At 35.5% G+C, this 14,751-nt stretch overlaps 5 protein-coding genes across 5 annotated transcripts; 4 read left to right on the forward strand and 1 right to left on the reverse strand.

Annotated features, from left to right (window-relative positions):
• Positions 1–130: 130 nt before the first annotated feature.
• On the forward strand, positions 131–1,986 carry LOC111215138 (RING-H2 finger protein ATL40-like). Its single transcript, XM_022718446.2, has one exon. It carries the CDS (start codon positions 966–968, stop codon positions 1,542–1,544), a length of 579 nt encoding a protein of 192 aa, XP_022574167.2. The 5' UTR covers positions 131–965; the 3' UTR covers positions 1,545–1,986.
• Positions 1,987–2,226: 240 nt separating this feature from the next.
• On the forward strand, positions 2,227–3,429 carry LOC111215137 (E3 ubiquitin-protein ligase ATL41-like). Its single transcript, XM_048778733.1, has one exon. It carries the CDS (start codon positions 2,710–2,712, stop codon positions 3,400–3,402), a length of 693 nt encoding a protein of 230 aa, XP_048634690.1. The 5' UTR covers positions 2,227–2,709; the 3' UTR covers positions 3,403–3,429.
• A 262-nt stretch (positions 3,430–3,691) lies between these two features.
• LOC111201401 (transcription factor VOZ2-like) lies at positions 3,692–5,759 on the reverse strand. The gene is made up of 4 exons (XM_048778734.1): positions 5,503–5,759; positions 5,174–5,386; positions 4,500–5,019; positions 3,692–4,421 (listed from the first exon to the last, which is right to left on the reverse strand). The coding sequence occupies exons 1-4, from the start codon at positions 5,713–5,715 to the stop codon at positions 3,913–3,915; spliced, it is 1,455 nt and encodes a 484-aa protein (XP_048634691.1). The 5' UTR covers positions 5,716–5,759; the 3' UTR covers positions 3,692–3,912.
• Positions 5,760–5,966: 207 nt separating this feature from the next.
• On the forward strand, positions 5,967–10,163 carry LOC106450316 (zinc finger protein 11-like). Its single transcript, XM_013891961.3, has 2 exons — positions 5,967–7,590; positions 7,683–10,163. The coding sequence occupies exon 2, from the start codon at positions 7,725–7,727 to the stop codon at positions 8,361–8,363; it is 639 nt and encodes a 212-aa protein (XP_013747415.2). The 5' UTR covers positions 5,967–7,590; positions 7,683–7,724; the 3' UTR covers positions 8,364–10,163.
• A 150-nt stretch (positions 10,164–10,313) lies between these two features.
• Positions 10,314–14,528, forward strand: LOC106448971 (LOB domain-containing protein 16-like). Its single transcript, XM_048778732.1, has 2 exons — positions 10,314–13,357; positions 14,032–14,528. Exons 1-2 carry the CDS (start codon positions 13,055–13,057, stop codon positions 14,467–14,469), a joined length of 741 nt encoding a protein of 246 aa, XP_048634689.1. The 5' UTR covers positions 10,314–13,054; the 3' UTR covers positions 14,470–14,528.
• The last annotated feature ends 223 nt before the right edge of the window (positions 14,529–14,751 follow it).

A 14,751-nucleotide genomic window follows, 5' to 3' on the forward strand; every position in this document is an offset into this window, starting at 1 on the left:
TTGATTAGATTGGATTTTCCATTGCAATACTCGATGAGCTTTTCTAGCACCACCTCGCCGTTAGCTTGGACAAGTCTTTTCTTTACATCGGCTTCTTCTGTGTTCTTCTTTCTCCACCAACCCATCCAACCCATCTCAAGACTGAGATGAAGTAGTTGATCCTTTTAAGGCTGAAAGAAAAAGCCAAACTCTTAAGTAAGTCTTGGCTTCTTTTGTTGACTATTTACACAGCATTTCTTAGAAAAGTCAAACATGCATTACTTTACTGTCTTGTGTCTTCAATGCGAAACATTCACGTAACTATATGAAACATCTCTTTTCAGTTGCACTGTGCAAATGTCTTATACGGTAAAAGTTATTATCTTCAATATTTTTTTACGTAATTATATGGAAACAATAATACCGTATGTTTTGAAGATAAAATATAGTAACCTTTTCCTCCAAGGAATGGGACAAGAAGTTAACGTATGAAAAGAAAAAATAGAGAGAGTTGAATTTAACATATATTCGCTCGCAACTTGTAATACATTCACAATGTTTGTATACTTTGAAGACTCTTCTTCAAGTCAACCATATGGTTCCCACACGCAGCCTCACTTCAAACCTCACGTTATAACCTTTTGAAATCTTCTTTGACTATGCTCAATTTTACATGTACTCGTCACTATTGGAAAAAAGTATTGTTTTGAATTAAAAATTCTCATATTATGTCGACATGTTACGTATCCATTGCAAATCTAAACTAAATTTCATTAACTTGCTTAGAATTTCTTAAATTAAAAAACAAATCCGGTAAAGTCAGCAATGTCCCCTGGATCAATGATATATAGTATCCTATTTTTTTCCCCACCCACCAAGCATATTCTAATGCTTTGTAGAATAAAATAAAGAAGTCAGATAATCATCAGAAATTTTACATAATTACACAACTAAGATCTCTTCAACCTCATTACATTGTTATTAACATGAGCTCAGACAACCGAGATCATTTCGACCGTTCCTTCTGGCAAAACACGAGTTCTTACGATGGAAGCAGCAAGATCTTACTCCTCACCATCATTTCTTTCTCTACCATTATTCTCATCGTTTTTGTGTATCATCTTTACGCTAGATTCATCCTCCACCGCCGTAGATCAACCTTCCAAGGCCTCTCCCTCTCCGTCGTGTCTCAGCCGCCCATACGTGGTCTCGACAAACTTGTCATTGCATCTCTCCCTACATTCGTTGTTGGAGTCAATGGTGGTGACGTCTCAGCCACGGAATGTGCGGTGTGTCTAAGCTTGTTGGAGGAGAAAGATACGGCGAGGATGTTACCGAACTGCAAGCATGTTTTCCACGTGACATGCATTGATACATGGCTCACCACATGTTCCACTTGTCCCGTTTGTCGAACTGAAGTCGAGCCGAGTCAAAGGCTAGTGCCTGAGCCAAGAGAAGGACCAGTTGTTGACGGTGCATCTCCGTTAAATTTAACAGCGGCATCTTCGTCGAATAACAAAACTCGTGTTGACCAAGATCGTGTAATGGACCTAGAAAGACAATGAATAGATACACATACCACAATAGTTAAATCTTTAATTCATGCACAATAGTACTCTTGTTCTTTCGTAATATTTATTGTCTTACTAAAATATTTTGTAATGTGTAAATCTTTTGTATGCTACTGTAGGAAATGCACATTATAGTACAAAGACATTGTTGATTAAAGTGTGAAAAATATAAGAAGAAAAAAGTGTTGAACTTGTAATATTTTCAAAGTGTGTCTACATTGAAGACTGTTCTCAAGTCAACCTATATGGTTCCCTTCCCACACATTACCTCCTCACACGTTTTTACCTTTAATTTTCTTATTTTCTTGACCATGAAAATTTTACATTATTTCTAGTCATATATATTGAGATTTTACTGAATCTTCATTTTGTTGACCAGAAAAGAATTGTCTTATCATTTCATTTAAAAATAGTGAATGCTATCCTATTTAGCTAAATGTACTAATTTTGTAATGCATGAAAATCAAAGATGTCATATGTGTTTACTTGTCCCTAAATATTAATTTTTGGATCAACATCAAAAATTTAAGGATTAGTATTTGAATAAGTTTGGGATTGATAACATTAATAGGCTGAATAATAGATCTAAAGTATATAAACTTTTTTTTTTGGTTCTTTGTTTCCACAGTCCAACATGGACATTTTACATTTTTTTCTAGTCATAACTTGAGATTTAACTGAATCTTCATTATGTTGACCAGAAAAAAAACTTGTCTTATCATTCTTGAAAAAATTGTGAATGCAATCTCTATTTAACAAAATGTACTAATTTGTAATGCGTGAAAATCAAAGATGTCATATGTGATTACTGGTTCCTAAATATTATTCTTTTTTATCAAACATAAAAAAAATTAAGATTAATATTTGAATAAGCTAGAGAATAATAACATTAAAAAGTTGAATAATATATAGATCTAAAGTATATAAACTTTTTATTGGTTCTTGAAAAGCCATAGGCTTTTAGTGCCACTTTCCACAATCCAAGTTCAGTCAACATTGGTGATTTTTCTACTTTTCTGATTATATCTCCTTTTCTGATTAAACTAAAGTATGAACCTAGAAGCAAGACATTGCAATAAGAAAACTTTTAGAAGTACTTTATTTCTTATATAATACATCAGAAGTTATTACGAACTTTTGTTCACTTCCCTTCTTCGCAATGAGCTCCAACGATAGAGATCATACATGGCCCAACGGTCAAGACCACCACTCGTTCTGGCCAAACTCTTCTCGTTACGACTCCACCAGCAAGATCATGCTCGCAGCAGTCATCTCTTCGTCAGCAGTTATCCTCATCATCTTCATTCTTCATCTTTATGCAAGATTCATTCTCCATCGCCGTAGAGAAGCTAGCAGCTTCCGTGGCCTCTCCGTCGTATTACGCCACCCTTTGCAAACGCCAAAACGTGGCCTCAACCCAACAGTCATAGCTTCTCTCCCTACTTTCATCGTTGGAGCCAGAAGTGACGTTGCGGCCGCTACTGAATGTGCGGTGTGTCTTAGCGTGTTTGAGGAGCAAGACACGGCGAGAGAGTTGCCGAACTGTAGACATGTTTTTCATGTTGATTGTATTGACACGTGGCTCACCACTTGCTCTACTTGTCCTGTTTGTCGGAATGAAGTTCAACCAAGGCTGAGACTTGAGCCTGAGCCAAGAGAAGGACCAGTTGGCGATGGTGCCTCTGGCTCACCACCGACTGCACCACCGTCGTTGGAGGAAGTCAGGCTGAACTCTTCGTCGGTTTCACGATTAGACTCGTTTAGGAGAATCTTAACAAGAGAAAGATCTTCCAACAGGATAAATCATTCTTGTGTTGGCCAAGAACATGTAGTGGAACTTGATAGACACTGAGTCTACATAGAAAATACATGAGTTTATATGCTACCCTCCTTTATTTTTGTACTACTTACTACGTGTGTGTATTTTTTTTTTGATGTGTAATGAGACAATACTTCTATGCAAGTAAAAGATACATATTAATGTTGAGGCCTTTCTAGTTAAATCCTCATAGTGGTAAGACAGTAGAGAGCTCAATATCAGGGCTTCACAAGGATGCATAACCAACTGTTTGTGAGATCATCTCTTTGCAACTTGAGTTCATCTGAGTATAGACAAGGGAAGTGATGTTGTCTTAAAAACATGAGCTTCAAAAGCATTTTGGAATACGGAAACATGACAGGAGAGTTACAAACTTTTTTGACAAGATCCTAATGGTTTTAGAGTAAACAAACGAAGCTAAATGAATTTACAAACCATCTCAGATTCTACAGTAAAGAAGGGCCAAAGATACTCCTCTCCCTATTAACACTAACCATCAAAGAGGTTAACTAGTAGTCAGGTAAAAGCAGAGACTGAAAACCATCACTGATGTGATGATGGCTCGTTTGCTACTGTTGCAGGAACCGGAGTGTCTTGAGTTGCTACCTTAACTCCTTTGCTAGACTTTGTACGAACTTTTGTTGGAGGAGAGGGTTTGTCCGAAGCCACCTCAGGTGTCAACTGTCCCATCTTCTCCATCTTCTTCTGCAGATCAGCTAGAGGGTCTTTCGCGACTCTTCCCTTGGGACACTTCTTCCCATTTGTTAGTTTGAGCTCTAGTCTGTACAACGCACACACATCAGATTCGTTGATCTGGTATTCGAAGAGATGCCACTCGAAGAGACCAGGAGGCTGTGGATCCATGTAGTAAGATCTCTTCTGCCCTTCTTGCTCTTTCATCAGCTGTTTCCTCGATTCATGCCACCCTCTTCCGCTGTAATCTGGGAGCGATCTCTGCTTCCGGTTTCCACTATCGTATGCTCTTCTCGGTTTGTCAAAGAATAGCCACTCTCTAATCGTTTCACCCTCAACCAGCTCGAGATGAAATAGCTCTGCATGTATAAACAGTTAACAAAAGGGTGAGACGACAAAAAAAAGTAATTAACTCATAAACTCGCATATGGTCTCACCTGCTGCGTTCCATGGGCATTTTGTGTTAACAGCTCCTTCACACACCGGGATGCCAACATTCTTACCAAGAGTCTTTGCACGAAGAGCATCAATCAAGAGATTATCTTTCAAACTAATGCCTCCTGGTCTTAAAACAGGTGCTGTGCCAGGGGAATCTTCGTTCAGAGCTAGATTCCCATGGTAGTCACTGCAGTAGTCAAGGTACCAGTCAGATCCGTGAGCAGGCCTTGTGCAGTCCCATAGAGCACACTTCGGTCCCAAAAAGGCAGAAGGAGGAGGAGGCACACGGACACTTTGTGGAGTAGTGAAGTCAGTGTAGTTCTCAGACGCGTCAAGCTTGACGGAAGGGCTGCTGTTGAACTCCTGACGCACTTCTGAGAGATGGTAATCCAACTGAGAAGCTATATCCAAGTTGCTCTGGACATGGAAATCAGGAGCGGTGTTTATGATTGGGTCGAACTCTTGAAATGCAAAGTGGAGTTGCTGGTCATGTGGTTGGGTGTTGTTATTAACAGCTTCCTGAGGTAGAAAAGATGAACTGTAATAAATAACCAAACAAGCTCAAAGGAAGACAAGAAGGAACAAAGATCAAACATAATATTGTAGAAGACAATTTGGACAGATCCTTGTAACAGAGACTATCATAATCACTATCAATCTGACGCTAGCTCACCTCAAAACCACAGGAGAAATTGACGTTGAAAGGACTTTGACAAAAAGGCTCATCTATCCATTCCAAATGTTCTGGAGGGGGGCACAAGCTTTGATCGAAACCGTCAGGCTTAGGCGCATCATGCTCCTTTAACGAACTAGTAGCATCATCCTCTTCGTCGTTTAGTTTCAACAAACGAGCTATCTCCTCAGAGAAATGACTAATACTTCCACCCTATACACGTTACCAAAAGATCAAAAATCACCACAAAATCAAGCCAAACAAACAAAAAGCACGAATATTTATCATTCTACAAAGCTATAATCCACTAAAGTCCAAGACTTACGAACCAGAAGAGAACATTCAGGAGAAGGAGCAGTGAGCTCAGCTTGCCACTCACAAAGATTCTGAGAGATCTGAGCTTCCAAAACCGCATGATCATTAACCCTCCCTTCCTTCCTAGCAGCCTGGAGATGGGAGAACCTCTCCTGGAGTTGCATTAGCTTCTCCACCAGATTCTGATGGGACGAAGACACACATGTGATCTTCTGATGGTTTGACATTCTCCTTTTCCCTCTCCTCTCTCTCTGCCTAAATCACACAGAGAATCTCAACATTCAGATTGCAGAAAATCAAAATCAATAGAAACTAAATCGCACTAGCTCGTTCTGTTCTACACCAAATCATCGATCGAATCTCAAACCCTAAATCAATACTCGACTTAATTAAAAAATCGGACAAAGACGCTAACATGAGACTGAGTTCTAAACTTAAAAAATTGAAATCGATTCGAAGATGCTCACAGTTTCGATTGGGATTGATACAGCTCCGATGGAGGAAGAATAAGGAAGAGGAGTTATCGAGACGAAGAGGAAGAAGAAGAAGAAGTGAGATTATACAGCGAAGAAGAAGGAGTCATCATCAACATTCTTTTTGGTCGTTGCGAATAAAAAACCGACGATGTGATTTCGATATATAAGGCCCATTTTTGGCCCGGTATATATTGGCCCATTAATGACCCGTTTGAAAATTCAAAATTATCGCGCGAGAGAGAAAGAAGAAGTGTCTCTTAAGAAAAATAGAAACAAGAAGAGAGAAAATGTGAAAGTTTACTATTTGAAAGATTATGTTAAATGTTTTCTTTTTCGAAACTTGATTATGTTAATGTTTTGAAAAGCTTTTCTGATATGTGCCGAAATTTAATTGTTAAATATCATATATATTTTTTTTAATTTGGTGTGATTAGAAACTCATTATGTTTGTTAACTAATGCTTATAAGATTTGACAGTTTCTTGTTAGTATAAAATTTTCCCTTGAAAACTAGATATTTTGTGTAAGGACTGCAACTTTTTATGCTGCTTACTGCTTGGGTGATCAATTAAGAGACCTGGGTAATTAATTACACGCTAATCATTCGTTCAAATAATATTTGTTAACCAAACTAAAATAAACTCATGTTTTGGAAACTGGAAAAATTGTATAGTATATGTTATCATCTGGTCTGTTTTGAGACAGACCAAGGAGGGTCTATGATTTATCTAGATGGGCTGCTTTTTTTGTGTGTACCAATCTCAAATTTTCTGTGACATTAACATTGTAGAGAGGTTCGTTAATTAGTTCAATTTCATATGTAAGTTTGTGAAATAGTAGGTATAAACTGCAATAAAAATCTTAAGGCCAGCAAAACGTCATTGTCTATGTCGTTAATGCAAACACAAGCCTTGTTTATTTCCTTTATTGTACAGTTTCTACTCAATGTCAAAATCAACTACTAATACTTTGATTTCTTTTGGCCCTCTACCACTGCAATCTATTGGTAATAAAATCATACCCATCTCTCAATACCATAAGAGGAAATGTGTTTTTGATGCATTTAACATATAGCTTGGTACATATTTATCTATATTTGTGTATTTATAAAATGTGCAGATATAATGAAGATAATTGTGGAGGAATATGATGAAAATGAAGTGGCAAGTGATCTCCTGCTAGATATTAACACAGGATATTAATGCAACACAGAGTCCCCATACTACAATAACATTGGTCTCAAGTAACTTCCAATTATAGTAATAAACAGACACGTTGCAGGCATGAGCATCATGAGTAAGTAGCCTCCATTCAATTCCTCTCTCTCTGCTTCTTAATCATGAAACTACCTCTTTGTCTCTTTCTTTCTTTATTTTTCTTTTTCCACTCATCAAATCTGATCGAAAATAGCCTAGCTATACTCATTATTCTCCAATATATCTGACCAAACATGTAACAGACTATAAAACCCTAATAAATGATCGTCCATATATACACTTAAAGACAACCTCAAGTAATGATAAATTAAAACAACCTCTTCTATATAACACAGTAAGTTCTCCTCCATATCTCTTCCTCTTCCTTAAATCACCAGCAAGCTCAAAATTCAAGTCTCTATCTATCTAGGGTTTTCATCTTTCTCCACTTTTATTCTTACTTGCTTCTGAAGTAATGTTATACACTCTTTATATAACATCTTTTTTTGTTTATATCACGCAGGTGAGTATCATCCTTATTCATCATCAGCATCTGTTGGAGAATATGAAGAGGACACATTTGGCAAGTTTCAGCAGCAAAAACAAAACTCAAGAAGATCAAGAAGGTGACACTAGTGGTAACGACAGAGTCATCATGAATCTCTACAATAGCTATGAAGCTGGGCTGATCCCATGGCCTCCCAAGAACTACACTTGCAGTTTCTGCAGGAGAGATTTTAGATCTGCTCAAGCACTTGGAGGACACATGAATGTTCACAGAAGAGACAGAGCAAAACTCAGACAGATCCCTTCTTGGCTCTTTGAACCTCACCAACAACACGTACCTGTTGGCAACCCTAACCCTAATTTTGGCTCTTCTTCTCCTTTAACAATGCCAGCTCATCTTGACCCTTCCCTAACCAACCAGATATCCAAAACGAGTACGTTTTCTTCTGACCGGTTCGATTTTCTGGATAATACTAGCCATGGAGGTTTGATGAAGGAAAGAGAGAAGAATAAGAGCAATGTGTGTAGCAGAGAGCTCAAGAAGAGTGCCATAGATTCATCATGCCATGCTGCAAAATGTGAGATAAGTCGTGGGGAGATGAACAAGAAACATGGATTCACGAGGTTGGAGCTTGGGATGGATTTGAGGAATCCAAACCAAGTTCTTGATTTGGAGCTTCGACTTGGCTGCCTTTAAATAATTAACTTTAATTAATAATTTAACTACGAGATTATATGTAAGGTATGTATGTATGTGTAGCTGAGCAGTGAGCAAGAGATTGTGATTGCATTTAGGCTAATGAGATTTAATGGTATTACGTGCTTTTTAAGGAAATGCAAGTTAAAAATAAAAATAAACAAAGTTGGAAAAGGCCGATCCAGTTTCTTTCTAGGGACCAGGGGCTTTGTACATTTACAAATTTGGTTAAAAAATATTCAAGAATTCATTTTAAATTTGAGTTAATTTTTGTATAATATTTTTTGTTATTTTTCCTATTTTCCAGTATATAGGAAAATATTGATAAACAAAACACCAACACTTGTATTTTTTTTTTTTACTTTATTATTGGTGTTAAGTTTGTCAAAAAACTTTTTGGTAAAATTAAGTTTAAGTTTGTCAATTTCAAGCATCCAATACGTAATTTGTAAAATATGAAATAGTATAACATTATAGTCAATATATAATAATCTATAAATTCATAGTAGAATTACGTAAAGTAGGAAGCTAGATAAAAATGAGATAAAGTGGCTTGCATGTGTATGTGGGTATTAAGAAAGGAAAAAGTGATAAAGATTGCATTATTATGAGATGGGTTGATGTCTGATGAGACACAGAGACGCATGCGACAAAGTGGTACTATGAAACAAATAAAGATGGATGATGATCAATTGACTTATGAATAGTTAATGTTTTCATCTTTTTTCACTCACCATCACATCTAAAGCTTAGTTTTGTATAATAATTACATATATTATGATATGTATAACTCTCATGCATGTCATGGTATGTGTGTGTTAAACTGTCTGATATAAACTATATGTATGTAAGCTCTCAAAAAGAAAACTATATGTATGTATCCATACATATACTAATAATGAGTTGCTAAAAAAAAACATATACTAATAATGAATGTACAGAGTAGAGGCAGATCAAGAGCAAAGAATGTAGGAGACAAGATTAGAAAATCAGAAAACAAGTGATGTGAAAAGGAAACAAGAAAATGGAATGTTTGGTCAATACATTTGGGATGTTTGTGGTTTCCCATGAACAAATTTAATCTGACATTTTCCATCTTCCCCAACAATTTTAATTCAATATACAAACCCCCATCATCACCTTTCCATTTTTAGAATCTATCACTTCCCTCACTAATCTCTACCTTCCCGATCGATTCTTCCCTTTTCTATGAATAATAATTACAATGAGCTTGTTTGTGTTTGAGTGATGTGAAAGGTAAGAGTTTTTTCGTCATGCACTCCAATATTTTCTTCTTCTTACATATTTTCCCGAGTTTCTTAGATTTCTTATTCTTATATTGCAATTCTACTCGCACCAGTTGATACTATAAGAAAGTCTTTAGGTTTAGTTGTTGCTTCTTGTAATGTGAGGAATTGATTAGAGCAAACACATAGATTAATAGGCTAAAAATGTAAGACTTAAAGAATTTGTTAACTGTCCAATCACATTGACTTCTGTCTCAATCTCAAAATCACATGTTTCTAGTTAATTGTTATGTCCTCTCACCGGCTCTTTTCAACCCAAGATTCTCTTTACTTTGTCTACGGTGACTGATCTCTAGAACCGCGTACATAATTATACTCTAATATAGGAGTTGAATGTGAGGAAAAATATTCATATTTCGACCAAAGAACACAAATGAAAATGAGAACGTTGCTATTTGAAATAAGTAGTTTTATTGATCCGTTACTAACAAAATTAACACCGAAGCATCAGTGGTCTAGTGGTAGAATAGTACCCTGCCACGGTACAGACCCGGGTTCGATTCTCGGCTGGTGCACTTTTTTTAAATTACATATTTATGGAGCCATACATACTATTCAAGCCATTTGGGCTTCAACGGCCCATTTTTCTTTTCAATCCGTAATCACTATCAGTCCCTCAAATATTTGTTTACGTTGAGGAGAAATATCTTATTGGAGATAAGATAACATTACACCAAACATAGGGGTTAAACTATGATATGCTGGATTTCAATTATTCCTATCATTTCTTTATCGATTTTTTTTTTCCATTGATAGTTAAACATATACTACCTTTTCATTTATTTATTTCTACATACTCTAGTGGTAAATATGGGGTTTAGACTATGATATGTTTTTTTCTTAAAGAGACTTAAACTATGATATGCTGGATTTCAATTATTCCTGTAATTTATTTATCGTTTTTTTTGCATTGATAGTTAAACATATACTACCTTTTCATTTATTTATTTCTACATACCCTAATGGGAAAATTATGCGTTCAACCATATTTACTTATTGGAAATTAAAAAAAAAACTCTTAACTGAAATTTGTAAATAAAAATAGATAATTCTAGTATTATTTTATTTTTTAATTATAATATTTTGAAAAATTCTAAAACTCAAATATGAAGTGCCCGCAAGTATTAAGCACAAAGATACATGTAAAAAAGTTTGACAAAAACTAAATTACCAACTATAATCATATCCACGTAATTTTAAGAACACGAGTGCTAAGTGAAAGTCACATGCACACACTATCCGAGTTGTAATCACACGATCTCCCTCTCGTGTACCAAATCCGCAAGTACATTATATCAAATTCTTTTGGCGTATAAACCATTATTAAACTTCTGATAATCTCCTCAGGTGATTTGAATCCTAGTCTGTACCAGCTATACACTCACTCCATGTAACCGAATATTCCTAAGCCACCTAAGCAGATCCAGCACAATCAATCAAATTTAAGAGCTTTATAGTGTTTTGTTTTGTCATAAAGGGGTAATCAAATAGTTTATAATTACATACTTAACAATTATACTACATAAAATGACCTCCAAATACATTCAAGGCATTATCATTTGTCGGTACACCTTCACGGGCATTTGCCGGTTTATCCGGTCCCCCACGTCAAGACAAACAGCAGCAGTTCCAATGTCCGGCGTTCGGCGGAAGAACTTATAAATAACTTTTCTTCTTTTTTTAATTAAGAGATTAAAGAAAGAAAGATGGAACAAAATAATTAAGTAAGTGAGTTTGCTTTGATAAAATCCAAAAAACAAACGTATAAAATAATCCAAGAAAAAGTGATGGAAGACCTAAGACTACCTCATTACTAAGAATATGGATATATTTCTGTAGAAATCCACGAATGAAAAGAAACAGAATTTGGACTGATTAAATTAATTTCCAATAATTTATTTTAGAAAATTAATTTTTAATAAAATAGAATTTCATGTTGCAATCTCCATTATTGGTTGTCTCCCTAGTATCCAACATGAGACCCTCCATTGTCTACCATTCACACCCTTTGGCTCACTTGAAAAATCCTTTATATTTATAAAAATATAATCTCACTAAATGTTAATTATCATAGACAAGGCAATTCTTCTTATACATTTGGATGTATATACACTGTACCTTAGTTCATGATCGATGTACTGAATAATAGTGTCTTAACTTGGCTTCCCTGAATAATCATAATTTTTTTTTTACATATCGTACAGATAAATCTTTAGTGTTATTTGGGTTTCAAACTGTTAAACCAATAATGGTTGAGACAAGGAAATTTTAAAAGTAATATTCAAGTGTGGTTAGTTAAAATTACCAGCAAAAATATGATATTTCAATGATGCTAGTTCGACGCCAATGCTACGAAATTATATTGTACATTGCGGATGAATTAAATTTAGAAAGATTACAAATGTTATAAGTAGCTAATATGAACATTTATATCATAGAGTATTGCATATTAAATTCTAATTATTTTGGTTCGCTTCTATTTTTATACACTTTATTTATATGAAGAAAAAAACAGTTCTCATTTTTTCTGTTAGGAATGATCTATGGTTAAAATTAATAGCTCGAGTGATTTGATTTTATATGTTTTCCTAGTGTTAGTTTGAAGCTAAGAATATGAAGCAAGTATAGGTTTGTTTGAGTTGAAGCTTGAAAGAGGGTCTCACACGCAATTTGCAAATTATTATTATATACTTCTGCTTCAAATATTTATGAAGCATGTATAGATTTGTTTGAGTTGAAAGAGGGTTTCAGACACAATTTGCAAATTAATATTACATACTTCTGCTACTTATACTGAACACAATCATTTCTTGATAATTAGATTAAATATTATATTTAGTAATGTAACTGGTGTGAAACTGTGAAGCCAGAAAGACTGATTAATATATTAATTACATTTATACTGTCACCACATATTACAATTTCTAAACGATATACGTATGATTCAAACTCTAGTGATGGAGAAATAAAGTATTTTACATACAAAGATGATACAATATGGTAGGCAAAATAACTAATTAAAAAGTACTATAGTATATGTGATTGTAATTTGTAAATGATCATTAGCGAACATATAAAATAAGCCGGCCCAAGAAAATAAAAGATATCTCTCTCATCACAATGTTCCTTTTATAAAATCCACCCAAAGACACCAAACTTCACCATCATCATTGCATTTCTTTTTCTTTTTCCTCCATCACCCTTTCCTAGTTCGCTCGTGCACATCTCCGACGATCCCAAGTCTAAAATCATCACTTGTTTCAATCTTTTCAACATCTCTTTAAAAATAATCTTACAAAAAAAACGATACAGAAGATAACAAAAACAAGAGAATCCTTCTTTCTTTTAAGTACAAGCAACATAATAAATCATCATCTTTCGTCCATGGCAACTTCCGGCAACGATACAACGACAGGGACAGGTTCACCATGCGGAGCGTGCAAGTTCCTGAGGCGTAAGTGTGCTTCGGATTGTATATTCGCACCTTACTTCTCTTCGGAGCAAGGAGCAGCAAGATTCGCAGCTATTCACAAGGTCTTTGGAGCCAGCAACGTCTCTAAGCTCTTGCTCAATGTCCCAATCCATGATCGATGTGAAGCTGTCGTCACCATCGCCTACGAAGCTCAGGCCCGTCTTCATGATCCTGTGTATGGCTGTGTCTCTCACATCTTCGCTCTCCAACAACAGGTACATATATCAATTGAGCGATCACTACTAATCCATCAATTTTGTAGTCACTCTGAGGATTTTATATGGTCGTTATTAATTGGTATGATATTAGTGCATGTAGCTAAAATTTCAAGAAAAGCTTGAGGATAAGTATCAAATAATTGTTCCATCAAAACGTTTGTTTTCACACTAGTTTTTGTTTTGTTTGATACAATAAATTTCATAACCGTTTGAGATTACAATAATATAGTTCATTGGAAAATGTTACAACAATCCGTTTTTCAATAAATTTATGCCCAGACTCTTCTTTGTTGCGTTTGGCATTGCCTGATGACTCGCCAAGATCTAGTAAATAACACTAACGCTTTCCTTTTCATATCGATAGATGCATGTTTAATGACACTAGCTCTTTTTATTTTACAAAATAGATGTTTCGAAAATTTTGGTGATATTCATAAAGGCTTATATAGATAAGCATGTCTCTTATGATTCTTTTTATTATTCTTGGAAAATTAACCATTATAAATATATATGTAGTACATTACATGGATATATTTATAAATATCATTCAAAATTACATATATCTTCTTGAAGAATACGCTTTTACTAGTTCGTGTATATGAGTTTTCAACATTTTGAATAGAACTGAATCAACCTTGTTAACACTTAGCGTTTGATTCGGTTATACAAAGGTGGCTTACTTGCAAGCACAAGTCATGCAAATGAAGGCACAGATCGCCGGCCACCAGACGTCAGCCGCCGGAGATCTAAGAAACAGCTCGGAAAGTACTCATCAACAATACATGACGTGTCAACAAACTACTGGCTCTCCTATCGGCAATGCATACTCAACAGCATATAACCATCATCATCAACCTTACTACGGTCACGTAAACCCTAATAATCCCGTCTCGCCACAAAGCTCGCTAGAAGAAACTTTCAGCAACACGAGCAGTGACGTCACTACTACAGCTAACGTGCGAGAGACTCAGCAAACTGGAGGTGGCGTATACGGTCACGGTGGGTTAGGGTTTCACGAAGGATATCCTAACAAAAAAAGATCAGTGAGTTATTGTAATAGTGATTTAGGTGAGCTTCAGGCTTTGGCTCTTAGAATGATGAAGAATTAAGATAAGTTGCTAACTTATGTAGACAGACGTACGGCGAAGAAATGAGATGTTTTTCCTTTGACAAAAAACAAAAATATAATGAAACAATGGATGTTCACACATGATATCATCAATAAACATGATTTGGTTGCATCATCAATGTATAACATTTTCTAAACATAAAACCAACAGAATATGTTACTTATAGTTCAATGGTTTCGTTTGTCGATCAATGTTGATGTTTCTATTGAATAATGCGGAAGTCACTCTCACGCACGATAACTGCATGTCTTAGATTATCAT

Source organism: Brassica napus, chromosome A4 (assembly GCF_020379485.1).
Source record: "Brassica napus cultivar Da-Ae chromosome A4, Da-Ae, whole genome shotgun sequence".
Taxonomy (NCBI): domain Eukaryota; kingdom Viridiplantae; phylum Streptophyta; class Magnoliopsida; order Brassicales; family Brassicaceae; genus Brassica; species Brassica napus.